General features: G+C 39.1%; 3 protein-coding genes and 1 non-coding gene across 4 annotated transcripts; 3 read left to right on the top strand and 1 right to left on the bottom strand.

Annotated features, from left to right (window-relative positions):
- Window positions 1-1,421: 1,421 nt before the first annotated feature.
- Window positions 1,422-2,141, top strand: LOC113771850. Its single transcript, XM_027316404.1, has 2 exons — window positions 1,422-1,775; window positions 1,964-2,141. The coding sequence occupies exons 1-2, from the start codon at window positions 1,422-1,424 to the stop codon at window positions 2,000-2,002; spliced, it is 393 nt and encodes a 130-aa protein (XP_027172205.1). The 3' UTR covers window positions 2,003-2,141.
- A 3,486-nt stretch (window positions 2,142-5,627) lies between these two features.
- Window positions 5,628-11,065, top strand: LOC113769877 (glutamyl-tRNA(Gln) amidotransferase subunit A, chloroplastic/mitochondrial-like). Its single transcript, XM_027314190.1, has 10 exons — window positions 5,628-6,212; window positions 7,149-7,460; window positions 7,821-8,000; window positions 8,112-8,206; window positions 8,356-8,431; window positions 8,725-8,802; window positions 9,271-9,364; window positions 9,492-9,541; window positions 10,256-10,369; window positions 10,544-11,065. The coding sequence occupies exons 1-10, from the start codon at window positions 5,688-5,690 to the stop codon at window positions 10,628-10,630; spliced, it is 1,611 nt and encodes a 536-aa protein (XP_027169991.1). The 5' UTR covers window positions 5,628-5,687; the 3' UTR covers window positions 10,631-11,065.
- Window positions 11,066-18,554: 7,489 nt separating this feature from the next.
- LOC113771849 lies at window positions 18,555-20,321 on the top strand. The gene is made up of 2 exons (XM_027316402.1): window positions 18,555-18,743; window positions 18,960-20,321. Exons 1-2 carry the CDS (start codon window positions 18,555-18,557, stop codon window positions 20,319-20,321), a joined length of 1,551 nt encoding a protein of 516 aa, XP_027172203.1.
- LOC113772690 lies at window positions 18,927-19,033 on the bottom strand. Its single transcript, XR_003468650.1, has one exon. It is a non-coding gene; the product is annotated as a small nucleolar RNA R71 (small nucleolar RNA).
- Window positions 20,322-27,411: the final 7,090 nt, after the last annotated feature.

Below are 27,411 nucleotides of genomic sequence, written 5' to 3'. Positions count from 1 at the left end.
CCACAATATTTGCTTTAGCATCCAAAGAATTTATTGCCTTGCAATCAGAACCCCTGTTGTCTCTTCAATTCGAAGTCTAACAATAAGGTCCTCCATACTCATCTCTTTGCGCTTGTGCTTGAGATAGTTCTTGAAATCCTTCCACCCAGGAGGTAGCTTTTCAATAACAGCAGCTACTTGAAAGGTTTCACTCAAAATCATGCCTTCAACTAGAATCTCATGCAAGATAATCTGAATTTCTTGCACCTGACTGATAACAGTCTTGGAATCCACCATTTTATAGTCTAGAAATTTTCCAACGACAAATTTCTTTGCTCCGGCATCTTCGATTTTATATTTCCGATCCAAGGATTTCCACAATGCCTTCACCGTCTTGTATACTTGATACACGTTATACAGCGAGTCATGCAAGCAGTTCATGACATAATTCCGACAAAGGAAATCGGAGTGCTTCCAAGCATCAATAGCACTGACAGCTTGTGCATCAGCTAAGCCTTTAGGCAGCTTTGGAGCATCCTCACTTAAGAATCTCGAGAGATTCAATGTTGTCAAATAGAACAACATCTTTTGTTGCCATGTCTTGAAGTTCAAGCCATGGAACTTTTCAGGTTTCTCACTATGGTTAGTAGAAACCAAAGGAGTAATCTTTCCTTCAGGTTGTTTCACAATAGTGCCAGAGGCAGAGGCATCAGAAGTAGAAATGTTGGTTTCTCTTCCTGTATTGTCAGTCATTGAGAACCGAATCTGTTTTAAGACTGTTAGTAGTAGTAGGCTGGTACAATATAGGAAAGAAACAATACAAACTAGAAAGAAAGAAATGATTGAAAAATTTACAATCCGAGACTTGTGAGTACAATTTCCTTAAAATAGATTCGCCCCCTACAGGTTGAGTGCTTGAGGTTAAGTAGGCGTCTGTCTCCCAGGATACAACGGATTAAAGGTGAATATGTTAGCACCAAACTTCTTCACCACAGCGAACTCGAACTGGAGCAATATGGAACACTATAAAAGATGAAGATGCAAGAAGGAAAAATAAAGAGAGAGATTCTTTTTTTTTGAAACAAAAAGAGAGTCATCTATATAAAGATGCTGGCCAAGGGTGATTGTAGAAATTGGAAACAAATGTTAAATTTCATATAATTATCTTCACATTTATCGAAGCACCACATTCACGTACATACATGTATTCTCGATAAGAAAACTCCAAATTCATGTATCAATAATTAAGTACATGAATACTTAATTCCTAAGTACATGAATCTTCAGGTACATGAATGATAGATAATTATCCTTGGATTCTATCCAGAGTGCCATTATGACATGAATGATAGATAATTATCCTTGGATTCTATCCAGAGTGCCATTATGAGAGCGATTTTCTCATTCACTCTACAATGGATTTTTCCATTTTTCCAACAATAATGTCCAAATACCACGAACACGCTCTTGCTTACATTGACATTGAAACGCATAATTTTGAGTGTGTTTTGTGTATTGGTATTTGCAGACAATTTTACTTCAGGTGTTTACGCTTGGATTGCAACTTCAGCATCCACGATCACTGCTATCCATCGCTGCCATCGTCCATCAAAGATGATTGCCACATACATCCCCTCACATTTGCCGATTATCCAATCAAGGGGGTTCCAGATGATCCCGAGGAAGAAGCAGAATTGTATTGCTATGCCTGTGAAGAAGGACGAGCATTCGACCGTATCACATATTTCTGTTCATCATGCCACTTTGTTGCTCATGTTCATTGCGTGATAACATCGGTACGAGTATGACAACAGTCAACTCTTGGTATTAACTTGAATTTTGACAGCCTTCTGTGTTTTTGGATTGCTTCAAACTTAATATGTGCGTTTGGGATCAATTTTGTGTTACCAGATCATATCTTATCTGCACAAGGAGCCTAATCACTTGGCCATTACTGGCATTGGAGAACAATTGGGGTCTACAGGTGATTCAGCTGATGAGGATGCAGTTCTGCATCAACTAGACGAGGAACTTATGAGACTTGAAAAGGATGTGCAAGCACTAATGGCAAAAATAGGAGAACTTGGAAAAAGACGTTTTGAGCATATTTCAAAGCGAACTACCTCCAGAAGAAATTTCCTGTTGGAAAAACGAGATCAATTGTACAAGTCTGTCTAGCAAACCTGCACCGCCATGCGCAATCAGTTGAGATTGAAATTAGAATAGCCATTACACGTGATATGTTTCCTGAGTTTGTTGAGATTATGGAAGAATTTGTGAACACAAAAGCCCAAAAACATATACTTGAAACTCTTGAAAACGTTTTTCCTTCATAGCTTGGATTTAACGCCTTCTTTAAAACTTCAGAAGGCGTAGTGTTATGTGGCTTATGCCGAGCTGCGCCTGTTTTAGGCAGCTTTCACTTCCCTGCCTTTGTAGGGTACTTGAAGGCTTGCTTCGTGTAGTTGGCACTATTATGTAGTGGTATGGACTTTTACTACACCGTTCTATGTTGGATTTCAGATTTAGAGTGTTTCCTCTATTCTAGCAGATACATTGTGTCAACTGTGAAGCGTAAGAATCAAAGAATGGAATGATAGAGTAATAGATCAGTTGCTTGAAGTTTAATCCAAGAAGTCCTTTTGACGTATTTTGTTCATTGAAGCTGTTAGGAAGAAATTCTTGCCTAAAGAACCGTTTTTTTCCCTCTTATACCGACACAAATAGCTCAAGTACCTCAACACCAAACTATATGATGTAGCCTGGTTTTAATTGGTCTCTTCAAAGGGATCGAGCCGCATATTAATATTGCTGTAACTGCGAGTGGAGAAAATTAATGCATTCGGGAGTGTATCATAAATGGAAAACAAAAAGGCAAAAAAAAATCCTCAATCAATTCCAACCAAGGAAAGCATAAAGATGATTCTTGTTAAGTCAAAAAGTTGTTGGACACAAGGGCCACTGGCCAGTTAGGATGCTTTTGGTAATTTGCCTTCCTTTAGTCTGTGAGACTGTGAACTAGTAAGAGTGTGAAATCATTGAAACATTGAAGTATTGATTGTAAGAGAGATGGAAAATCCTGTTCATCATTTCCGGCATCCACATCCACTAAGCCTCAGAAAGTTCAACCAGCCAGGAAGAAAATGTCATATGTGCCAGCGCCAACTTGATTTAGATGCCACTGTCTACGGCTGTGAGAGATGTAGTTTCTTTTTGCACAGAGCTTGCGCAAAATTTCAACAACAAATTATACACCCCTTTCATCCTCATCATACTCTTGTTTATCTCGACGAATCGCCTTATGACAATGAAACCTACTGCAGTGTTTGCAGCGAAAAGATTAAGCATGCTATCTACCACTGCGAAGAGACCAATTGTCAGTTTGATCTGGACCTTGGATGTGCTGCCTTGACGCCTAGTAAGAAGTATGCAGATCGTGTAGCAGAGCTTCAAGGAAATCATCAGCATGCCTTAATTTTATGTGACAAGCCAAATGAATTTTATGATTTTTACTACTTTTGCAGCCGCTGCTATGAGCTTATTGTCGGTGATAAACTTATATTTGCGTGCCTGGAGTGTAAGTGTTTGTTAGATGAATCTTGCGCTGCTCAGGGACGTGAAATCAAGCACCCTTTTCATCCTGATCACCCTCTCAAACTTCAGCCCGTGAACTCTGTATCTCCAGCCAAATGCAGCGTCTGTGCTTCTACAGGTTTCTTATTTGTTTTTCAGTGTTCTTTATGTGACTTCGTTTTGGACCTTGACTGTTCTAAATTGAAGCCAGCAACCAACAAAATTGGCTCAGATGAAGAAATTATTAAAATTCAGTTTGTAAGCCATCCACATCCCTTCACATCCCTTGATTCAGTGTGATGCTAGTGGCATGTCGAACTATCAAGCCCGCTGCTATGGCTGTGGGCTTCATTTCCAGGATTCTGTTTATTTTTGCCTTCAATGCGGATTACCATTCCACCGACTTTGTGCTGATTTGCCACCTGAAATGGCTTATCCTTTTCATCCTCAGCACCCACTCATCCTTGTCGAAAATCATTCCAAGTCATCCCCGGAATGTTCGTTCTGTCGAGTTTGTGGTATTACAACCGGATTCTTTTTCTATAAATGTAGAGTGTGATTTTGGATTAGACACCAAGTGTTCTTGGTTGAAACATCCGCCCTTAAGAACTGAAGTTCACCAGCATCCTCTTGCATATGTAGACCTTGAACTAGAACTCTTTAACCTCGAGTGCAGCATTTGTGATTCATCTTGCAGTAAATATTTCTTTCGCTGTTTAGAATGCGACTTCAGCATCCATGATTACTGCCATCCTGCACCTCCACAATCCTTAAAACATGATTGCCACATAGATCCCCTTATATATACAACTACTCGAATCAAGGACATGCCAGATGAAGAGGATTTTGCTGAATTTTATTGCAATGCTTGCGAAAAAGCACGAGTACTAGATCATCCTACTTACTACTGTTCAGGATGCCATTTTGTTGCTCACATTCATTGCGTGATTTCAGAGGTTTGCATTTGTTTAGTCCATTTGATCAAAGAGTATCATTATTCCTCCCATTTTTTGGGTGATTTTAGATGCCTTGTGTACTAATTCAATGCTTTACCATGTACCAGATCCTGCCTTATTTGAAGAAAGAGCCCCTACCATAGACAGGAACATCAAATTGGAGACAACTGAAGAAGATAAAGATGGTTCAGAAGATGAGGTGACCTCAGGACGTGATTCTTTAACTGTTGGAACTGAAGAAGTCAGCGATGAGACTACATCAGGAGGTGCTTCTTCAGCAGTTGGAACTGAAGAAGTCGGTGATGAGGATGTAAATACTGCTATACAACGCCTAGACGAGCAAATTGGAGCAGTCAGGAACAAAATTGAAGCACGGGAAGCAGAATTGGAGCAACTTGAGGGGGGACGTGCCCAGCTAATTGCAAAAGAAAGACAACATTCAGGAGAGTAATAGTATAGAATCTGTTTCTGCATATCATCAAATGCAAAATAACATGCACCAAAAAAAAAAAAAAAAAATGGAATGGCCCTTTTTCTGGTGATTGAGCATTCTCATGTTGAGAACTGCACTGTGTCTGCCATAAGTGTTGCCATGAACAAAGAAAGAGTTGGTATTTGACTATTTGAACAGGATAATGTACCGGATTTGTGCTATGAGCCTGCAATCCTGAACCTTTACTGGATGAAACAAGATAAAGAGTAAAGAAAGCAAATAACAAACTGTACAAAATACTTGAATACATATATTAATACAAAAATAAAGGCAGAAAACATCATTGCTACGAGAAAATGGAGTCATCATTGAAATATCAATGTACCAGTGTAGAACTAATGAAGAAAAACAGAAGGGTTAAGGAACCACATTTCTATTTGTATATCTTAAATGACAAAGGTTATTACGTTTTTTTTTTTCCCTTCTTTTGAGGATAACAAAATGAACAGCAATTTGAAGAAATGAAACACGTTCTTAATTTAGCAAGGCACGTTAGACGCTTCAAATTCACTTTGCGCCTTTAACTTGGCAGAGGTCTTTAATTCACTCACACGATCACGCCTTTAAGAGACTGGCTTTAGCCATCCCTCTTAAGAGGATAATTCAGCAAAAACCCACAGCTGCCATAAACCCATAAATCCTCTGCCTTTCCTCCTCTTTCCCTCCTCAGAAACGAGCTAACAATAATGCTGTCTTCAATCCAAAATCCGAGGCTTCTCCGCCTCTCAACCCTCCATCAAATCCCCCTCAGGTGCCTCCAAACCTCCACCACCCCTGTCCCCACACCCTCCTCCCCACAACCCACTTCCCAAATTCTCAGAATACGTAAATCCCTTCTCTCCCGGGAGACCACAGCGGTAGAAATAGCCAAGACTTTCCTCAGCCGCCTCCGCCGCACCGAACCCCAACTCAAGAGCTTCCTGTACGTATCCCCGGAAGATGCCGTTTTGAAACAGGCTGAAGAAATTGACAGGAGAATTCAGAACAATGAGGAATTGGGCCCTCTTGCTGGAGTTCTTGCTGGGGTTAAAGATAATATTTGCACTTCAGATATGCCTTCCACTGCCGGGTCCAAGATTTTGGAGAATTATACTCCGCCATATGACGCCACGGCGGTTAAAAAGTTGAGGGAAAATGGCGCTATCATTGTTGGCAAGACTAATTTGGATGAGTTTGGTATGGGAAGTACTACTGAAGCCTCTGGCTATCAGGCGAGAAGTTTTACCTTTATCATTTTTCTTTAGTTACTCATTTTTCTAAGATTTTGTGTAAATGCAGTTTTATTTAGAAATGAGATCAAAGTTGGGATTTTTGCTCTCTACAAACAGGAAAGTTTGCGTTTTTAGGTAATTACATTGGGTGTTTGTATCCAGAATTTTTTTTAAATTAAATTTTGTAGATATCTGATAGCTTACTTGTACGTCTGATCACATATGGTATGGAAAACAAATGGCTTCTATTGACTTGAGTTTGATTTATGCTTGTATGTTCAGTGGTTTTGAGTGAGCGCTGCATTGGAGGCTAGGTCAAGGTTAGTCAAGTTGTGAAATGAAGGTATATAATGCTTAAGACATTGTGACTCATAAACGCCATAAAATGGGGGGAACTCATTAAAGTATTTTAGGACGTGTTATCTGTGCGAAATGAAGAGCTTTCTTGAATATTTGAATGGTCTGAAAATGGATGGTTGGATTTGGATTTTGAAATGTAGTGTATCATGCGTAGTCTGGATGCTCACTCTGTTACTCCACATATACTTGGTTTAACTTGGACTTGGATGCTGGTGCTAAGTTTGAAGTTTGAAACTAGTAATTTGAATCTGAGAGGAGTAAAAAATTGCTTGTTTTTACTTTTTCGCATTTAAATGAATTAAAGTAGGTATTGCAGTGGAAAAGAAAAGCCTCTTTTCCACTTGGTATTGTCAATGCAAATTTGGTATCACAAATAATTGCTGTTTCTCCCTGGGTAGTTTAAATGGCAGCAGGATAACTGGAATTGCTGCACGTACTCTTTTGACGATCTCATTAGTAACCCCCTATTTCTCTTGTAAACTTGAGTTTCTCAGCTGTGAACATGAGTTGGTTCTAAAACCTGCAACTTGTAATTTGAAATGGTTTGCTCAGGTGATGCATCTTCATCTTCAATAGGTGACAGCTAATCCTTGGGATTTATCTCGGGTACCAGGGGGATCATCTGGGGGCTCTGCAGCAGCTGTTTCTGCTCAACAGTGTGCTGTGTCATTGGGAACTGATACTGGTGGAAGTGTTAGGCAACCAGCATCATTTTGTGGTGTTGTTGGACTCAAACCAACATATGGTCGTGTCTCAAGATATGGCCTTGTTGCTTATGCATCATCTCTAGATGTCATTGGATGCTTGGGTTCATCAGTTGCTGATACAGGGATAGTCCTTCAGGCAGTTTCGGGTCATGATAAATTTGATGCCACTAGTAGTAAACAAGTGAGTTTCTTTTCCTCCTTGTGAATAAATTTCTTTGTGGAAGTTAATATCATCGTAGGTATTACATACCTAATTTCAAATATGTACCATACCCACTATCAAATCCTCTACCTCTACTACATAAGGGCATGCGTCTTATACTCTATTTGAAGCCAGAAAAACATATATTAAGAGGAAGTTGAATCAATTTAATTTCATAGTGAATGTCTATTAACTGTATTTGTGGAAGACATTGCTTAAGAGCAGCATGATGGTGCTGCCTGCTTTTCTGTAAATGTCGCTTTTAGTGTCAAGTGTACATATTTTTTCTGACTAGTATCAAAATGATATTGCTACATTGATGGGAATGTTTCTTTTCAGGGAATTCCTAACTTTGCATCCCAGTTTATTCCCAAGGATTATTTGGATTCTAAACCTTTGAAAGGACTTAGAGTGGGTGTTATCCGTGAAACCCTTGCGGATGGAGTTGATCCAGATGTAATTTCGTCACTCCAACATTCTGTTTCTCACTTGGAGGATTTGGGATGCACCATATCTGAGGTGATCTTCTTTTTATTATTATTATTTTTTAAATTGAGTAGAATGTTCACCTGTCTTCAGTTTCGTGTGTGAATCAACAAAAGTATAGCATTTGATATTTACAAATCGCAGGTCTCATTCCCATCTTTCTCCCTTGGTTTGCCAGCATACTACATTCTTGCTTCATCCGAATCATCCTCAAACTTAGCCCGCTATGATGGAGTTAGGTAAAACTTGGAGTTTTGTTTATTTTTCAGATTCCTCTTGCACTATTTCGTTTGGGTTCTTAATGATTGGGAAGAGATGTTAGGACCACTGAGCAAGTAGTGGTGGCAATTTAGTTGTCTTGTCTAATTTAATCGTCTTACCTTTTCAGATTTGGAAATCAGGTCTTTGCTGATGAGCTAAGTTCCTTGTATGGGGATTCTCGTGCTGAAGGATTTGGTTCTGAGGTATGCATCATTTATTCTACTGAAAGATATTATGCACCTATGTTACTTGGAGTTGGGTATGGGAGTCTCAAGGACACGGGTACTCTAGTGCAAAATGATTGTCCAACATGAGTACGGCGGGGCAAAGTGAATAGTCCTAGTACCATAGTTCTGCAATCCACCCCTCCAAAATGAGCAAAACTTGTATCCGTTGTCATGGCATGAGTTATCCTGTAGCATTTAAGGAAATAATACTGACATCTGCTTTAGTTGTTGTGCTTGGCTAAGGCTAACATCTGATTTGTTTTTCTCAGGTTAAACTTAGAATTCTAATGGGGACATATGCACTTTCAGCTGGATATTATGATGCATATTACAAGCGTGCCCAGCAGGTAAAGTAATGAATGTGCCTTTTTTTTGTCAAATATGATTGAATGTATGTCTGTTGATATGGACTTGCATTCAGATTGTGATCTTGCCTTGAAGCTGGAGTCTTTAAAAATCACTATTGACCTCCACCTCCTCCACAATCTTTCTCCAGTCTTTTCCTTAATGCGTGATATATAATTTCGAACTCATGCTTGTGTATGTCTGTGCCCACACACCCCTATAACATTGAATAAATAAAACAATAAAATACATTGTGGCCCAAAAAAATTGAATAAATAAAACCAAACATTAAAAGATTAAAAAAGTAATTTACTCATATTGTGGCCTTTGTTGGTAAAGCCTGTAGGTCAAAATATATTGTCAGGAGGCTTGATGTTTTTCAAAGAGCTATAATATGCTGAATGTCGCAATGTGTTGAGTTGGTTTTCTTATCCAGCGCATTTACTAGAATGATTGTGACCATCTCTTAGGTTAGGACTTTAGTTCAGAAGAGCTTCAGAGCAGCTTTGGAAGAAAATGACGTTCTGATCTCACCTGCAGCACCATCTGTTGCTTATAAGATTGGTATGATACATGGATTTTCACACACTTTTTGCTGTTCTTTCAATTGATTCTATTTATCTTTGATGTAAAACTATATTCTTTTTCTTTTTAAGGCATCTGATTATAGAGATTAATTTGCTATGCACAGGTGAGAAGAAAAATGACCCGTTGGCCATGTATGCGGGTGACATCATGACCGTAAGTATTCATTGTAGCAATTCTGTAAGAGATTGGGGTTATAGACATACCTAATCTGGATTTTTTTGTGACTATTTTGAATTCCTAAAGCTAGTGCATTTGCATTCATGTCTTCTCTAAATACGTTAAATGAGTCCAGCTCTATTGTAGCTTGGGGTGAGAAATATGCATTTTAAGGACATGGAAGCAAATTGATCATGAGATAAAATCCCAGAAGTATGTAACTTGAAGAAATTTTGAAAGCTGGCAATGAATCAAAATTATGCAACATATGATATGCCTTGGTGTGGAAATATATTATTACCATGAGAAGGTGAAGGTCACGCTAGTTGAGCAAAGCTATTAGTGGGAGTTAGTAGATTATGATGGTTGTAACTTAAAAGTGTTTGCTCTTGCACAAAGCTTTTTATATGATTCCATGTTTGAGTGGAGGTATCTTATTATGTAAATTGATGTTATAGTTTGATGTTTCCCATTGCCTGTTTTCGCTGTTTTATTTGTTCATTATGGAAGTGATTTGTAAGTATTTAGAAGGTTGCAATTCTAAATTTTTGGCATTCCTTAGTTATATAACTTGCAATGACATGGATCCTGTACTGTTGTATTTATCCTCATCATACATGAATTAGCAATCCCAGCTTGGAATACTGTTCAGAGAACTAGTAACTGTTTTTAGATTTTCTTCTTCCATTTATAATATTACATATGATGCAGGTCAATGTCAACTTGGCTGGTTTACCTGCATTGGTTTTACCCTGTGGATTTGTTGAAGAAGGATCATCCGTTCTTCCTGTTGGTTTGCAAATGATTGGAGCAGCATTTGATGAGGTTGGTGTTGGATTTTTTTTGTATATAAAGATCTATATTTGAGTACCATAACTATCTGCTATGCTAACTGCTCTGTCTTATCTGTACATGGTCCTCTGGGTGATCTTTTTTGTAGTTAATGGTTTTTCGAGGCAAGCAGTTAAGTTACATAAACAGTTTTACATTTTATTGCAGGAAAGTTTACTTAAAATAGGCCACATATTTGAGCAGACGCTTCAAGGTTACAGTTTTGTCCCTCCACTAGTGGGCAATGACTTTTGAGTGCTAGTCACCATCTGGCATTGCAATTTGAAAATGTAGAAAGAATTTTTTCAGGGCTTTTGGAGTTGCTGTAGGTTACAAGACCATGATGGATGTTCTTCAAGCGTTCTTCCTACTAGAATACCTGCTATTTTTGCAGGCAAATTCCGTCAAGTTGATACTTTAACCTGTTTGCATTGTGTATGTTCAGAGTTATTCATTGAAGACCTGAGATGGTCCACTAACTCTCGTCCACAGTGCTAGGAAAAGTTGCTGCAGAAAGCATCTATATAATTATAGAGGATTCATTGTGTGATATAGCAGCTGAATTAACTGATTGTTTAAGATGTAGATGCTAGTTCTCATATTTGCATTTTGCAGTAATTTAAGGGTGTTGTACATGAAATTTTTATCACAGGTTCAAAGGCTAAGTAGACCTGTTTCCGCGTCATTGTCTATTTGGCATCCAAGTTTCATATAAACGCAAAAATTTACTCATTCAAGGTTGTCTCTTGTTATGTCTCCTCTCCTTTGGCTCATGTCATGGCATTTATTTTTTGAATAATTCTTTTATATATTTTTATGAATAGTACCTACTGCACCATATATATATATACTAGGTGCGTTTTCCCGCGCGAGGCGCGGGCGCCAATTTAGTGTAATTCAATACTGCTTAGTCTTAGCATTTAAAATCTGTGGCTTTAAACTGTATTACCAGTGTCTAAAATGTATCCTGTTATACTTATGCAGTGATATTATTTATTTAATTATTGTGTTAAATTTTTTGGTGTATTTATTGTTTATTGTTGGTATTTTTTTTGGGGTTGTATTTATTTATTTATTTTTTTGGTTTTTTTTTCTTGGTTGCAGTTGTTGTATTTAATTTCGTTAGTATTTTTTTGTTGTCTTTACTAAGTAATAGTAGTTGTTTTCATTTATATGTAGGAGACACCATTCTTCAATTTTGATGCAGCGTCAGGTATAGGAACCTCATTGTCTACCAAGTAGACAGACAGAAATACAGAGTTGAGGACAGCAACCGAAAATAAACAAACAATTGTGCCAGTTCCTTATAGTAGTAAGTATAACCATTAGGCATGTACCATAATCATGTATAGTGGCATAGGAAAGCGGCGAAATGTGCGAATCTCGAAGATGATTTTGATGTGAATGGAAGGCAGGAGGGACGGAGCACATTTGAAGCCAAGTAACTGAGATCCGGCATCAAGAGATTGCAAGACAAACAGGCAGATAAATGTTGGAAAGCTTAGAAAATAAATCTGTAATAAAATAATGACAAATAGTAATATTTTATTTAACTTTACCATTGTCATATTGACGGTTGCATGCAGATAGTTGAGGATTAGAAGAGGTAGCTGTGTTGACACAGCCATCAGCTCCCTGAGCAAGTGTATTTGCATGAAGTTTTGCAGCTGCAATACACGGTAGACAAAGAGTCAGGCTGCATACAACAATATCAAAAAAATGATGAATAAATGAGAAAGCTTACGGATAAACGAGAAAGCAAAAATTGTGCAATGGATACGTACCATCAGCACAATTGTTAGAAGTAGCTGGTGTAACAGAGCCTGAAGTATCTGATAGTTTGGAAATCTGCTGAGATTGTTCACCAACTGGCTTGGACAAAAGTTTGGTTAAATTTTTTCTGTGATACGCATCTCTACTTTTCCTTCGATGAGCCTCTTTTCCTTCGAAAGAGCAGCAAATTTTTCTCTCTTTTTTCTATTCCTCTCATTTTTTTTTCTCACGAACATTCAGAGCATTGTCAGGTCGATATAACTTAGAGGAACTCATGTTGTCCGTATTACAATCGAGGAGATTTGTTTTAACATAATTACACAGTGAATAAAACAGAAGCTTCTTAAGCGTAATAAGGAAAAAAGACTGATAGGAACAACAGGAAAGACGATAGAGACAAACTATGAACAAACAGGCAAGTTAATAAACCTAGCAAAACAATACCTCCATTGATGGCTAAGGCAGAAAGCAGTGTAGCAACTTTGTTGGAAACCTGAACAAAAGATGTTAAGGCAGTAAGCATAGAATTTCTGATAAACAAAGAAACCAGGGAGACCGAAATTCAGAATCAGATGATAACAGAGGAAGGAAAAGATTTCCATCGAATATCAAATATCAGATAATATAAAAATACCTTGTGTATGAGTTTCTGGATTCACAACAATTGAGAAGAAGCTTTACATGCAACTGAGAAGTGAAGTACACAGTCGATTTTGCTTGAAGACTGTTTGCATCTTATAAGCAATCAAAGAAACACAAAATTACAAATATAACCAAGCGGTGGCATGCAGTGGCGCACAAAAGAGATATCTTCCGGAACAATTTGGTCAACAACAAAGGTTAATGGCCGACAATTAATAAAAGCTGGCCATCAATTGTAAGCAAGGGTTGGCCGATACATGACACGTATCTTTTGAGATGATGACAAGGAAGCTGCGCACTTACCTAAATTTTAGGATAAAAAAGTATGAAGAAAATAAAATATAAAGGATTAGGAGAAAATGGAATTGAATTGTTTTACCTTCCATATATATCTCTATTTTATATACATCTACGTACTTATTTAATATTTAGTGAAACAATAATTGAATTTTAGTTAAATTGTAGTTAAATTTCAGTTAAATTATATATATAAAAAAATAATATAAAGGATTAGGGGAACATGTGATTGAATTGTTTCATCTTACATATATCTCTATTTTATGCATATATATATTAATATATATATATATGAATTGTTTCATATCACATATATCTCTATTTTATAAAGATATATACATAGATATATCTGAATCTTGCACATAGCCTTTAAATTTTGCAGGGCATAATACCAGGAAAAAAGATATATTTACATCTTATATTTTACACATATATAATAAAAGTATATATATCTAAATCTTGCACATATTATTATTTTACATATTATATATATCTGAATCTTGAACATAACCTTTCAATTTTGCAGGCCATAATATCATAAAAAATCATCAAAAACAAAAGATATCTAGCACACACATATATATATATATATATATCCTTACGTATATCAAAAATAGCTTCAGCATACAGAATGGCTCTGTATATGTCTCTCTCAATTTCTTAAGAGTCGGGGCCCATAAGTGCCAGGAGCACAAAGAACAATTGATTGGCAGCAATTAATGTCCACTGTAGTTGGACGCCGGCCTCAAGGTACAAGAACTTTAGCAAGAGTTTCAACACTCAAAAGTACAACACATGGAAGCAAAGTTGCACTTGAAAATAGCTCCACCGTAGAAACACAAAGTGCTTCTTATGTATATGTAAGGATATATATATCTCAAGTAGTATGTGAGCAGCTACAAATAAAGAGGCATACACTCCCATCTTTTTGTTTGTATCTGCTATCCTGCGTGGATTTCTAGCTGTGGTTGCAGTTTCAGCATGGGTAATTACATTATAGGGCAAATTATCCAATTGGTCCTTGAACTTTTTGGCTAGGTAAAAATAAGTCCCTCATCTATTTTTTGCTGACTTTAAACCCTCGAACTTGTAAAATTGGGCATCCGTGACCCTTTTAGCCAGTTTATCCGGTTTTGTAACCGGAAGGCCAATTCACACGAATTTCAGTGTACTTCTTCAAAGGGCATTTTTGTCTGCATCTTCTAAGCAAAAAGGGGACAACTCCTCCTTAAGAAACAAGTTGCGGTTGGGTTAGGTTAGAAGGAGTGTCTTCTCCACCGTCGGAATAACCTAGTACGGCTTCGATATCTTTTCCGTCAAGCTTCCAAACCTCACCCAGCGCCGCCTCACTGATGCGTCTCCATTAACTTTAGCGGCCAGTTCCTGGACAACGAGGAGACCCTCGTTTTCGTCTCCGAAAGGTTCGGTTCTCCTAGGATCTACCTTTCCAAACCCGAGCTCCTCCCGTCTCCACCCGAAAGCCTGTTCCATGATCGTCCTGTTATCAAGAATCAACGGGCCTACTTCATTTCAGCTCATGAAGAGCCCGATAAGCTGTTTAAGAGCTGGTTGGCTTTGTACTTGACCCGGCTGAATGATAAGAAAGTACGGCGGTTGACATCGCCTGGTGTGGCTGATTACAGCCCGTCCGTTTCTCAAAGCGGGAAGTTTGTCGCCGTGGCTTCATATGGGTCTCGTGATTGGGGCGGTGAATTTCACGAGTTACAAATGGATATTGTTGTTTTTCCGGAATCCGACCAGAACCCCCGAATTACGGTCTGCCAGCATGGTGGCTGGCCAACCTGGTCGGGTGACTCCACCATCTATTTTCACCGCCAATCAGACGATGGATGGTGGAGCATTTACCGGGTCGATCTGCCCCAAAATTCTGACCTCTCCGAAGCTCCGTATTTACCTGTCCGGGTCACCCTGGCTGGTGTCCACTGCTTCACGCCAAGAAACTTGCCATGGCCACCCGTCGGAGGGAGACAAGCTATCGCCAAATTGAAATCTTTGATGCTGAATCCAAATCATTTTACCCAGGGACTGAAACATTAAGCCCGAAATTCCATTGCTACAACCCGTTTTTCTCTCCGGACTCTACTTAGAAGATGCGGACAAAAATGCCCTTTGAAGAAGCACACTGGCATTCGTGTGAATTGGCCTTCCGGTTGCAAAATCGGATAAACTGGCTAAAAGGGTCACGGGTGCCCAATTTTACAAGTTCGAGGGCTTAAAGTCAGCAAAAAATAGATGAGGGGTTTATTTTTACCTAGCCAAAAAGTTCAAGGGCCAATTGGATAATTTGCCCTACATTATATTATGATCAAATACTGAGGCTTCCGACTCAGGGGGCTAAGATAATGGATTGTTATATTTAAAAAGCAACATACAACAGTAATATTGGTGGAACTGTAGCCTTAGAATATTTATAAATCATTTGATTGATCTGAATTTAGGCAACTTTAGTCAACAACAGCTCTTGCTCATGTCTCAGTTGCCTCTTCTTGGCGTCCTTTATTCAGAAAGAATTGATTCAGTCATTGCATGTTCACACCCTTCAAGCTGAATGATTGCCAGGGTTCTTATTCTCCCCCATGGAGTTCACTTTCTGCAATTCCCCGTGCCACGGATGTTGCACGAATGCATCTATCCAAGTTCTGTGAACATTTAATAGGTCACACCACTATTTGGAGTATTTTCTCCTTAGTACGGAGAGGAAAACTCAGGACGCTGTACCAGGTGTCCTGTCCTCATAATCAGAAATATCAGAATAAGATAAAGAGCTTCAAACTTCATCTTTAGCCAAGTTTACTATGTTTTACGGACATCCACTCACCATGGAGAGATATTTTTCTTGAATTGAACATCTCTCATGAAGCGTTTGTTCTGCAGATTTGCATGTTGCTCCATTCATCTATCGTTTAGTTCCCAGAGCTTTCGTTTGAGTTCGTCTATTTCTCTTGCAAGCGCATCGGTCTCGTTTTCAAGTAGTGCAATCTCTTCATTCAGTTTGTGACCAGTATCCGCATTCTTGTTTTGAACACCTTCAGTTGTAGCACTAGCTTGAGGGATCAAGTCCGTCCTAGTATGTGTAAGCTTAGCTTCTTCGTTTCCACTAGCTTCAGAATCTCCTTCTCTTCTAAGCTTTTCTCCTGAGACGACAGTCATAGATGTCTCCAACTGGAGATTTTCAGACCTGACTGCCGAGTCGGCAAACTCTTTCCGCTGTTGAGGTAGGATATGATGCAAGACAAGCAAATAGATGAAGATTAACCATCAAATCTCAGTTTTGGTTAACACTGAGAAATTGAGACATTTAAACCATCCAAGTTTGAAATAAACTTTTTTTTTTAAAAAAAAAATAATAAGAAAGAAGCTAATGAATAATAATCATCGAGTACCTCAGAGAACACGCAATGAAAATGAGCAACAAAGTGACATTCTTCGCAATAATAAGTAGGATCAGCCAAATCTCTTCTTTCTTCACAAGCATTGCAATAAAATTCTGCATTCTCATCCTCATTGATAGGGTGCATTTTAGTGGGTATTTTGGGCATTATTGCACAATTAATTGACTAAATATTTTCATTAATTGGGTGGATTCTACTGATATTTTGTTTTGGTGCTAATTGCAGGAGTGGATGATGGAAAGTGCTTAAATTCGAGTTTTAGAAGATCCATCGTACATGGGGCCCGCTTGAGAAGCTGAAGACATTTAATTGTAATAGATTTTACTTTATTTTTATTTTTATTTGAGGGAGTCTTGTTATTTCTATTTTGGGAAAAAGGAAAAACACAACAATTGGCGATAGGGAAAAATCCCTTCCTGAAACTTCGGTCGACAACAGGAGGCGGTAGTTAGTTTTTTTCGCTTGGTTTTTAGGTTTTCTGGGAGGCTATGCTAAAAGAGGTGGAAGCCGCAGCTTTGTAAAGGGAGAGAGAGAACAAAGCCACCATTCTTGACTTTTGTGTTGCTTCCCATCTTTTGTTGACTCTGGAATTCCTTAGCTTTTGATTAGTTTTGACCAAACTGAGGAATCAAGGAGAATTGAATCTTTTTTCTCGTATGCATTGCTAACAAAGGAAGGAAAGGCTAGCCGCAATTGTGGACCTACCAACTGTTTGTCAATTTGGCTTTGACCGAAGTATAGATAGTGCCTACGCTTCGTACGTTTAGCCGCGAAAGGCAATCGGAAGCAATTATAATCAATTGGTCCCTTTTTCGTCTTGGGTTTTGCTGAATTGGACGAGAGTCAATACCAAAGCATCGATGGCCTTTCCCTACCTTGTACGCACGGCCTGTTCACTAATGGGGAACTAAACCCCTAATTCTAGTCAAAGGGATAACTGACGATTTGGTTCGGCAATTACTGTGAGATCTAAACCGTTTTTAATTATTTTCTTCATTTATTGATATTCATATGTTCCCTGATTTTCATTGTTATAGCCTTGTGTATGATTGATTAGTGCGCAATAATTAATTATTCACATAGGCTATTTTGCTATATAGGGGTAATTGAATCCGTAATTGTTCGTTATCTCTATCCCAGTAGCAACTGACATAATTGGATTTGTGTCAGGGGAATATTTGACCTAACTTAAATAAACCCTCGTAGCGTGTTTGTTAGCTAGGATTGGGCCTTTCTAATTAATAATGCAATCTAAGAATTAAATCCTACGGTCGTACCTAGGGTTGTTTTTGGGTTAGAGAAATAGCTAACGGTCGTACCTTAGCTATCGATAAATTAAGGAAGGGTTGGTTGTTTAGCGCGTGCGAGACAACTATAACCAATCTATTAATAAATGTTGGAATTATCTGTGATTCGATGATCAGTGCATGAACCATTTCTGAAGTGTACCCTTGGCTAGAGCTTCTCCATTATTATTTCTTTTAATTAATTATTTTCTGCATTTAATTTGTTTAGTTGGCATTTGATACCAAAACCCCCCATTAATCTTGATTTGAAAAGAAACAAAATATCTTGCTAGTCCCTGAGGAGACGACCCTGCTTACCACTGTCTACTAGTTAGGGAATTCAGTTAAATAATTAATTCAGGTATATCGGATTAAGCAAACTCTTCGGGAACAGGGTGAATCAAGTAACCCATTGCACACCTAGAGTCCCTGCTCCAGTACTCGAATTGATTACTAGCTGTTTCAGGTGGTAGTTAGGATTTATTTATTATTATTGCACAGGTTCGGCACTTGTCAATTTTTGGTGCCGTTGCCGGGGACTGGCGTCTGAATTATTTGTTTCTTTTTGAATTCAGTTTTTATTTTGTTTTATTTTATTTTTCTTTTTCTTGGTACTTTTGCTAGTTTATGCCCCGTTCTTCTCGCACAGGTGACTTGGTATACGATCCTGAGGTTGAGAAGGCAGCACGTAGGCGAAGGCAAGAGACCAAGAGACAAAAAGAAGGGTACTCATTTTCTGAAAACGAGTCAATAGAAGACGAATTGAGCATGGCCAACACCCAGACATTACGGGAGCTGGCTACCCCAGAACTGACTCATCAGCCCTTGTGCATCACGTTCCCAACTCTGGCTGAGAATACCTCATTCGAGTTGAAATCGGGGTTGATTCAACTCCTACCTTCGTTCCATGGCCTTTCTGGTGAGGAACCCCACAAACATATCAAGGAATTCGAAGTGGTTTGCTCTAGCATGAAACCCCCTGCGGTCACCGAAGAGCAAATACGACTCAGGGCTTTCCCTTTCTCTCTCAAGGATGCAGCGAAGGATTGGCTATACTACCTACCTGCAGGTAGTATCACCACGTGGGCACAGTTGAAAAAGAAATTTCTGGAAAAATTTTTCCCCGCATCCCGGGTTGCGAGTTTGAGAAAGGAAATATGCAGTATCAAGCAGTACTCCGGGGAATCATTGTACGATTATTGGGAAAGGTTCAACAAGTTGTGCAAGGGATGCCCACAGCATCAGATTAGCGAACAACTGTTGATCCAGTACTTCTATGAAGGGCTCCAGTCAACTGACAGGGGTATTATTGACGCTGCGAGTGGAGGAGCCCTGGCGAACAAAACACCGAGGGAAGCATGGGACCTTATTGAAGCCATGGCAGAAAACTCTCAGCAGTTCGGCTTCCGTGAGAACACTCCTACCCGTAGAGTCAATGAAGCAGAGACGTCATCCATCCAGCAGCAACTGTCAGAGTTGACGTCTGCTGTCAGGCAATTGGCCATGAGAGACACACCGCGAGAAAAGGTGTGTGGAATCTGCACTAGCATGGACCACTGCACGGATTTGTGCCCCATTTTGCAAGAGAACGGGGCGGAACAGGTAAATATGGCCGGAGGCGTGCCCGCGCCCCGCAGGCAGTATGACCCGTATTCCAACACATACAACCCCGGTTGGAGAGACCATCCCAACCTCAGTTATGGGAACAGGCAACAAGGTTCATTCCCGAATCGTCCACCAGGATTCCACCAGCCTTGGCAACCAAAATCTCAACCCTCATCCTCCAATTCAGAGAGTTCCTTGGAGGATCTAGTCAAGAACCTGGCCACGACTACTACTAACCTGGTCACGACTACTACACAGCTTCAAGAGGAGATCAGATCATTGGCCGCGAAAACCGAGCAGCTCCAGCAGGGCACCAAAGCTGACAAGAAGGACCAAGATGTTCGAATAAGTCAACTGGCAACTGCCATCAACCGCTTGGAATCTCACGTTTATGGGAAACTGCCATCGCAGCCCCAGGAAAATCCCAAGAATGTAAGCGCCATGACACTGAGGAGTGGTAAGGAGTTGGAAGGGGCTAAAGTGAAAAATTCGAAAAGCAAAAGTGAGGAGGAGATAGAAAAGGAGATTGAAGAGGAAGGGCGCATTCGCAAAGACCCTAAGGTAACATCTATTCCTTCAATCCCTATTAAATCTAATCTAGCTCCTTTTCCTTGCAGGTTGGAAAAGACAAAGAGGGCAGAAAGGGAAAAGGAAATCCTGGATGTGTTCCGCAAAGTTCAAGTAAACATCCCACTATTGGACGTGATCAAGCAGGTACCCAAATACGCAAAGTTCTTGAAAGACTTGTGCGTTAACAAAAGAAAGCTAAGGGGTGATGAGAGAGTGATGGTAGGAGAGAATGTATCAGCTGTACTTCAAAGGAAACTTCCACCCAAATGCGGGGATCCAGGTATGTTTACTATTCCCTGTAAAATTGGACATTCTAGTATCAAAAATGCCATGATAGATTTAGGAGTTCTATTAATGTGATGCCTAAGTCAATCTATGATTCTCTAAATTTAGGACCATTAAAAGAAACGGGGATAATAATTCAATTGGCTGATCGTACATGTGCTTATCCGGATGGGATAATTGAGGATGTTTTAGTGCAAGTAGATGGATTAATTTTTCCTGCTGATTTTTATGTGCTTTACATGGATGATAGAAGTGCCCCAAATCCATCACCCATTATATTAGGAAGACCATTTTTGAGTACTGCCCAGACTAAAATTGATGTTAGTAAGGGTACTCTCACGATGGAATTTGATGGAGAAATAGTCCACTTTAATATCTTTGGTACAATGAAACATCCTGTTAACTCTCAGTCTGTGTTTGCTATCTATGCCACTAATCCCTCTGTACAAGAATTTTCTAAGTTTGCTTGTAGGGGTAAATTCAAGGTTGCTGCGAACAAGTCCTATAGGATGAAAGCAATTCATGAGTTGAAAATGGAGAGAAAATTTAGGGAAAAGGTTGCACTCAATGGCCACGTGGATCCCGGAGGAAGGCCACCAATTACAAGAAAAATTCAATTACATCCAGACTAAAGAGTGGTGCTATGTCTAGCCAAAGACATTAAAGAAAGGCGCTACTTGGGAGGTAACCCAAGACTGTTTGTTTCAGTTTTCATGCATTTTTTAAGTTTTAGTTAAGTGTTAGTGTCAATTAATAGTTCGATGTTTGGTGGCAGGAAATTAGTAGTTAGACGTGCCCACGCCAGGTGGTCACGCCTGAGGGAAAGAAATTTTCGTTCAGGATCTGCGGACTCTATAGCAGTTAGACGTGCCCACGCTAGGTGGTCACGCTAACGGATCGAGAATTTTCGACGGATGGTCAAAAGACTAGGGGTAGTTAGGCGTGCCCACGCATAAGCCAGAGGTTCCTTATTCTCAAAAAAAAAAAAAAAAAAAAAGAGAGAAAAGATTTTTTTTTTTTAAAGGGCACAAAACCCTACTCTTTTCTTCTTCTTCTTTCTTTTCTTTTTCTTTCTTCTTCTTTCCTTTCCTCTGCTTGGTTTGCCGACGCGCCCCACCTGGCCGCACGCCGCCATTGCCACACGTCCGCCGCCACATTCCCTCCAGCTCAAATCCTTCGCGCGCCCCCCTGTACGCCAGCAGACAGCGCGCAGCGACCTCCCACCTGGCCGCACGCCGCGCGCCAGCGCGCGACGCCTCTCTCTCTGCGCAACTCCATCGTGCGCAGATCCAGCCCCGTAGGGGACCGCGCGCGAGCTCCTCTGCTCCTACTCAAGGGCTTCACCAGCCGCAGCCAGCAGCAACCGCCGCGCGCATCACCAGCGCCTGACCCTGCCCAGCTCGCAGCAGCCTCGCAGCAGCTTCGCGCAGCCACCTCTTCGCGCATCACCCCCTGCGCAACTTGCAGCTCGAGTGCTCCAGTCCACCAGCCGAGCCTCCTCGCGCAACAAGAGTGTCAGAGCAGCAACTCAGCCTCAGCAGCGCCCACAGCGCGCGACCTCCGCGTGCTTGCCAGCACGCGGTGCCTTCTTCCACCTCTCTGCCGCCCCTACTCTCTACTTCACCCACTGCCTCTTCCACACTCCGGTGATTTCGTTCTTTAATTTTCTGTCACTAAGTAGCTGAGGCCAGATTACTAGCTTTCGTTAGCTGATGCCAGATTTTAATTTCTTAGCTGAGGCCAGATTGTTGGCTTGCTAGCTGAGGACAGAAATTTTGTGCTTGTTTGGGTGCTGTGGTATATATATGTGGTTGATTGCTGACTAATCGTCAAATTTTGTGCGCAATCAGTGATATTTGGGAAAAGTTTTTACTCTAGTTGCCTGTTTAATTAGTCTAGGGGAATTTTGCTGTGTTTGTCTAATTAATTAGTTTTTGGGTTCAATTGGTAGTATTTTGGGAAAATTTTGCTGTTCACAGGATTAATTAGCTTTTGGGGTAAGTTTATTGTCTGTTTTTGCACTTGTCTGTGGTTGGGAGCGGTGACTGGGAATCATTCGCTTTGTTGGCTGTTTGTTGACATATTTTTGGACACCATTCCCTAGCCTTTGACCTGCCCCCTCGTATGGACACTCGTATGGAGCGGATGGAACGCCAAATGGGCGGGATGGCCCAGAATTTGGCACAATATCTCCACCACGTGGGTTTCCCCCCGCCTTTCCCTCCACAACCGTGATTCATTTCTGCCCTCCTCCGTTTTGAGGGGAGTATCGTTGCCCAATACCTCTGTTTTGATCTTTCTTTGCTTACATTGGGGGCAATGTAAGGTTTAGGTGTGGGGGAGGGTTAACTATGCTTTAGCTGTGTTTTTAGTTGTCTGATTAAATTTTTCCTTGCCTTAGTAGTCCATTTCTTTAAACTGTGATGAATGCAATTGAGATATGAGTATACGTAGCAAGTTCATGCCATAGGTTGTTCTATTTTCCTCGATGACGAATTGATTGAAGAATATACTGAACTTGACATAAATTTGACCACTTGTGCGATTTTTGGGCCTATTTTTTTTCGTTTGTTGAGTGATTAGTGCACATGGTTTGTCATTCTAGAAATTGCTCGGTTATGCATGTCAAGACCACATTTAAATGAGTTTAATGCGTTGAAATGATAGGGCACCTAGGAATGAGCCATATTTGGACTTTCTTAAAACCAACCCTTGGATTATTTACCACTAGGGAGCCAAGTTGAGCCTTAACCCTTATTCTTCGTTTGAGACCCTAGTTTTTAGCCGTAAAACCACTTTTTAGACTTTCGTTTTGAACCGCGTATAAAGAAGTGCTTTGATTTCATTATACAGAATTTTGGAGTATTATTTGAGAGGTACTACACCTATCTATGAAAAAAAAGAAAAACACAAAAAAGAGAAAAACACAAAAAAAAAATGTGAAAAGAAGACAAAGTGCAGGAAATCAGCAAGTAAAGTCGATTTTATGGTGCTGGTTGGGAGTTATTGTACAAAATTGATTTGAAAAAAAAAAGAAGAAAAAAAAAGAAAAGAAAAAAAAAGGGAGGTAGATGAATGAAAAGAGGAGAAAGAAAAGTCGAAGGTTGTGGCAAGTGCTAATTTACTTCACTTGTGTGATGGTCGAGGTGCCTTGAAGTTTCAAATGTGCAAAGCATCTGTGTATTGAATCTCTGAGCACTTTCTTTATACTTTTACACCCTTTTGATTCCTTTTTTATCCTACCTTCTCACCCTAACCCCATTACAACCTTGTAAAGTCCCTTGATTGCTGCATTTAAATTCATGAGTAAGTGGTGGCGATATGATATATGAGCAAGTTTATGGTAGTGTCATTCTATTGTGTTGATCTGAGAGTTATCTTATATACATTTCATATACATTTTGGAGTGATTGAGTGCACTTTAAACGGTGAGAATTGTTGATTTGGTATACTCTGATTTCGATGAGGTTATTGGGGAATTTGGAATGCCATTCTTGGTATGAACTGCTGTGGTTTGCTTAGTATCTTTATTGCATTTCTGAGTTAATTATGCTTGAGGGCAAGCATAGTTCAGGTGTGGGGGAGATTGATAGGGTGCATTTTAGTGGGTATTTTGGGCATTATTGCACAATTAATTGAACTAAATATTTTCATTAATTGGGTGGACTCTATGATATTTTGTTTTGGTGCTAATTGCAGGAGTGGATGATGAAAAGTGCTTAAATTCGAGTTTTAGAACCATCGTACATGGGGCCCGCTTGAGGAGCTGAAGACATTTAATTGTAATAGATTTTACTTTATTTTTTTTTATTTGAGGGAGTCTTGTTATTTCTATTTTGGGAAAAAGGAAAAACACAACAATTGGCGATAGGGAAAAATCCCTTCTTGGAACTTCGGTCGACAACAGGAGGCGGTAGTTAGTTTTTTTTTCGCTTGGTTTGTAGGTTTTCTGGAAGGCTATGCTAAAAGAGGTGGAAGCCGCAGCTTTGTAAGGGGGGGGGGGAGAGAACAAAGCCACCATTCTTGACTTTTGTATTGCTTCCCATCTTTTGTTGACTCTGGAATTCCTTAGCTTTTGATTAGTTTTGACCAAATTGAGGAATCAAGGAGAGTTGAATCTTTTCTCTCGTATGCATTGCTAACAAAGGAAGTAAAGGCTAGCCGCAATTGTGGGCCTACCAACTGTTTGTCAATTTGGCTTTGACCGAAGTATAGATAGTGCCTACGCTTCGTACGTTTAGCCGCGAAAGGCAATCGGAAGCAATTATAATCAATTGGTCCCTTTTCCGTCTTGGGTTTTGCTGAATTGGACGAGAGTCAATACCAAAGCATCGATGGCCTTTCCCTACCTTGTACGCACGGCCTGTTCACTAATGGGGAACTAAACCCCTAATTCTAGTCAAGGGGACAACTGACGATTTGGTTCGGCAATTACTGTGAGATCTAAACCGTTTTTAATTATTTTCTTCATTTATTGATATTCATATGTTCCCTGATTTTCATTGTTATAGCCTTGTGTATGATTGATTAGTGCGCAATAATTAATTATTCACATAGGCTATTTTGCTATATAGGGGTAATTGAATCCGTAATTGTTCGTTATCTCTATCCCAGTATCAACTGGCATAATTGGATTTGTGTCAGGGGAATATTTGACCTAACTTAAATAAACTCTCGTAGCGTGTTTGTTAGCTAGGATTGGGCCTTTCTAATTAATAATGCAATCTAAGAATTAAATCCTACGGTCGTACCTAGGGTTGTTTTTGGGTTAGAGAAATAGCTAACGGTCGTACCTTAGCTATCGATAAATTAAGGAAGGGTTGGTTGTTTAGCGCGTGCGAGACAACTATAACCAATCTATTAATTAATGTTGGAATTACCTTTGAATCGATGATCAGTTGCATGAACCATTTCTGAAGTATACCCTTGGCTAGAGTTTTCCCTTAATTATTTCCCTTAATCAATTATTTTCTGCAGTTAATTTATTTAGTTAGCATTTAATCCAAAACCCCCCATACTTTGGATTCTAGAAGAAACGAATTATCACCAGTCCCTGTGGATTCGACCCTACTCACCGCTATATACAAAATCTGTATTTTTCTCGAGTAGGTATTTATTATTGTACAGGTTTGGCACCTGTCATTGTCTCCTATTGAAGTCGATGTGTATTAGCAGTTACTAATTCCATCATTTCTTCAAGGAACATATCTGACATGGATGATGGTTGTTGCTATTGATATTGATGTTGAAGACCTATTGACCCTTTTGCATAATTCAAGCTGAAATTATTCTACCATCCTTGATCATACTCGTTTCAATAAGGGTCATACCACGTTTGAAATCGAAGAGAAAAATCTCCAAATTAATTGATTGAGACATTCAGGTAATCTTGAAATGCGAGGCACATATCGGTTGAATGAGCCGTGGCATAACAAATTTCACATGTTGCAACAGCCATTTTTTCTATAAGAGAGTTCAGTGAATCTAAATATTGATCATCAGAAAAAAAACACAAGCCTTATTACCTCTCTTAGGAATAAAATCCAGTCCATTACCAAAATATTGAGTGTTAGCAGCCATAAACTTGTAAAAAAAAGAGAAAAAATAAAAATGAAAATAAAATGAATGAAAAAAAAATAAATTAATCAGACACCAGTCCCTGACAATGGCGCCAAAAATTGATAGGCGTCGCGCCGTGTAATAATAAATTCCTACTCTAAAAGATGTAAACGAGTACAATGACAAGTAGGATCGTCTCTGTAGGGATTGGGAGGAAACTTGTTTCTTTTCAAACAGAGTCAATTAAGGGGGGTTTTGGGAGATTTAAAATTAGAATAAAGCACTTAATGAAAATAAAACTAATTAAACAAAAGTAAATTAAATTAAACCAAGGATTAACAAACTCTAGTCAAGGAATTAACTCCGAAAGTGGTTCATACAACTGATCATAGATGCAAGAATTATCTCAATAAACAACCAACTTTTCCTTAATGTCTCGATAGTTTAGGTACGCTCGTTAACTACTTCTCTAACCAATAAGCAACCCTAAGTATGCCTGTAAAATTTAATTTCTTACTTGCATTAAAAATTAGAAAAATCCTATTCTAATTAATAAACACACTATCAGAATTTATTTAAATTAGATCGTACATCTCCCTAACGTGGCCCCAATCACATTAGTCATCACTTATTTGGGACAATTAAACAATTACGGATTCAACTATCCTAATTGACAATAGATTATCAAGTTGAATTAAATATCAGGTCCTGATATTCAAATAAAAAAATAATCATAAGAAATTAAGCCAAAAGATATAGAATACTAATGAATAATAGAAATTGATAAAAACAATTAGATCTCACAGATGTAGATGAACCAAATTTGTGTTACTCCTCGGCTAGAAAAAGGATTTAGCCATGCATCATCGAGGGAAATCCACAAGACTCCATTGATAACAGTTGCATATGGTCTTTTCCCTAAAACTAACGAAAGATAAGAAGAATAATGAAACAAGTGACGGCCGTGTCTAATACTTCAAAGAGTCCTCCCGAAATTGTTGCTGGCCAACTCCTAATCAAACGGGAATCCAACTTTCCTAATTTCTCTTGTTTCCTACTTAACCTCAACGACTAATAATAAGATATATTCCCCAAAATAGAAAAAGTAAACTACTAAAGATAATATTTCAAGTTTTCTAATTCAATACTAAGACTAATAATGACAATTAAAGTCTTCAAAATCTTCCTTCAAAAATTGCCTTGAATTCGATTCGGACTTGGAAATCGGTCCCGAACATGTCACTATCAAAGTAACTCTTAGAATACTGAAAAATTGCTCCTTTTATTCATGTCTCACATAATTCCCTACAATTAGCACAATTAACTAAATATAAGTAGAATTTAGTAATTAAAATAATATTTGGCAAAACTCAAGGGGAAATAATTATAAATTGAATAACAATTTTGCACCCTATCACTTTATTCTTATATTTTTGTGATGATAGTAAGTAACTCAAGCTTGAGGCAAAGATCTATGAGAGGGATGTAACTAAAGTTCATAAATCATAAATCACATAGAAGGATACCCAACCTAATGATTGGAGACCTTAGGAGTTAGGTTCAAAGGAAAAAATGAATTACATGGTGATTTGAAAAAAGGTATGCA

Source organism: Coffea eugenioides, chromosome 5 (genome assembly GCF_003713205.1).
Source record: "Coffea eugenioides isolate CCC68of chromosome 5, Ceug_1.0, whole genome shotgun sequence".
Taxonomy (NCBI): domain Eukaryota; kingdom Viridiplantae; phylum Streptophyta; class Magnoliopsida; order Gentianales; family Rubiaceae; genus Coffea; species Coffea eugenioides.
The sequence above is the reverse complement of the archived record's forward strand: the minus strand, read 5'-3'. Positions and strand labels throughout refer to the sequence as shown.

Excerpts from the sequence above, each read along its gene's own strand:
- LOC113771850 (XM_027316404.1), top strand. The coding sequence starts at position 1,422 with ATGTCCAAATACCACGAACACGCTCTTGCTTACATTGACATTGAAACG. Across the intron at positions 1,776-1,963 it reads TTCATTGCGTGATAACATCG|GTGATTCAGCTGATGAGGAT; the intron begins GTACGAGTATGA and ends TGGGGTCTACAG.
- LOC113769877 (XM_027314190.1), top strand. The coding sequence starts at position 5,688 with ATGCTGTCTTCAATCCAAAATCCGAGGCTTCTCCGCCTCTCAACCCTC. Across the intron at positions 7,461-7,820 it reads ATGCCACTAGTAGTAAACAA|GGAATTCCTAACTTTGCATC; the intron begins GTGAGTTTCTTT and ends GTTTCTTTTCAG. Across the intron at positions 8,803-9,270 it reads ATTACAAGCGTGCCCAGCAG|GTTAGGACTTTAGTTCAGAA; the intron begins GTAAAGTAATGA and ends ACCATCTCTTAG.
- LOC113771849 (XM_027316402.1), top strand. The coding sequence starts at position 18,555 with ATGGCCAACACCCAGACATTACGGGAGCTGGCTACCCCAGAACTGACT. Across the intron at positions 18,744-18,959 it reads ATATCAAGGAATTCGAAGTG|TACTCCGGGGAATCATTGTA; the intron begins GTTTGCTCTAGC and ends AGTATCAAGCAG.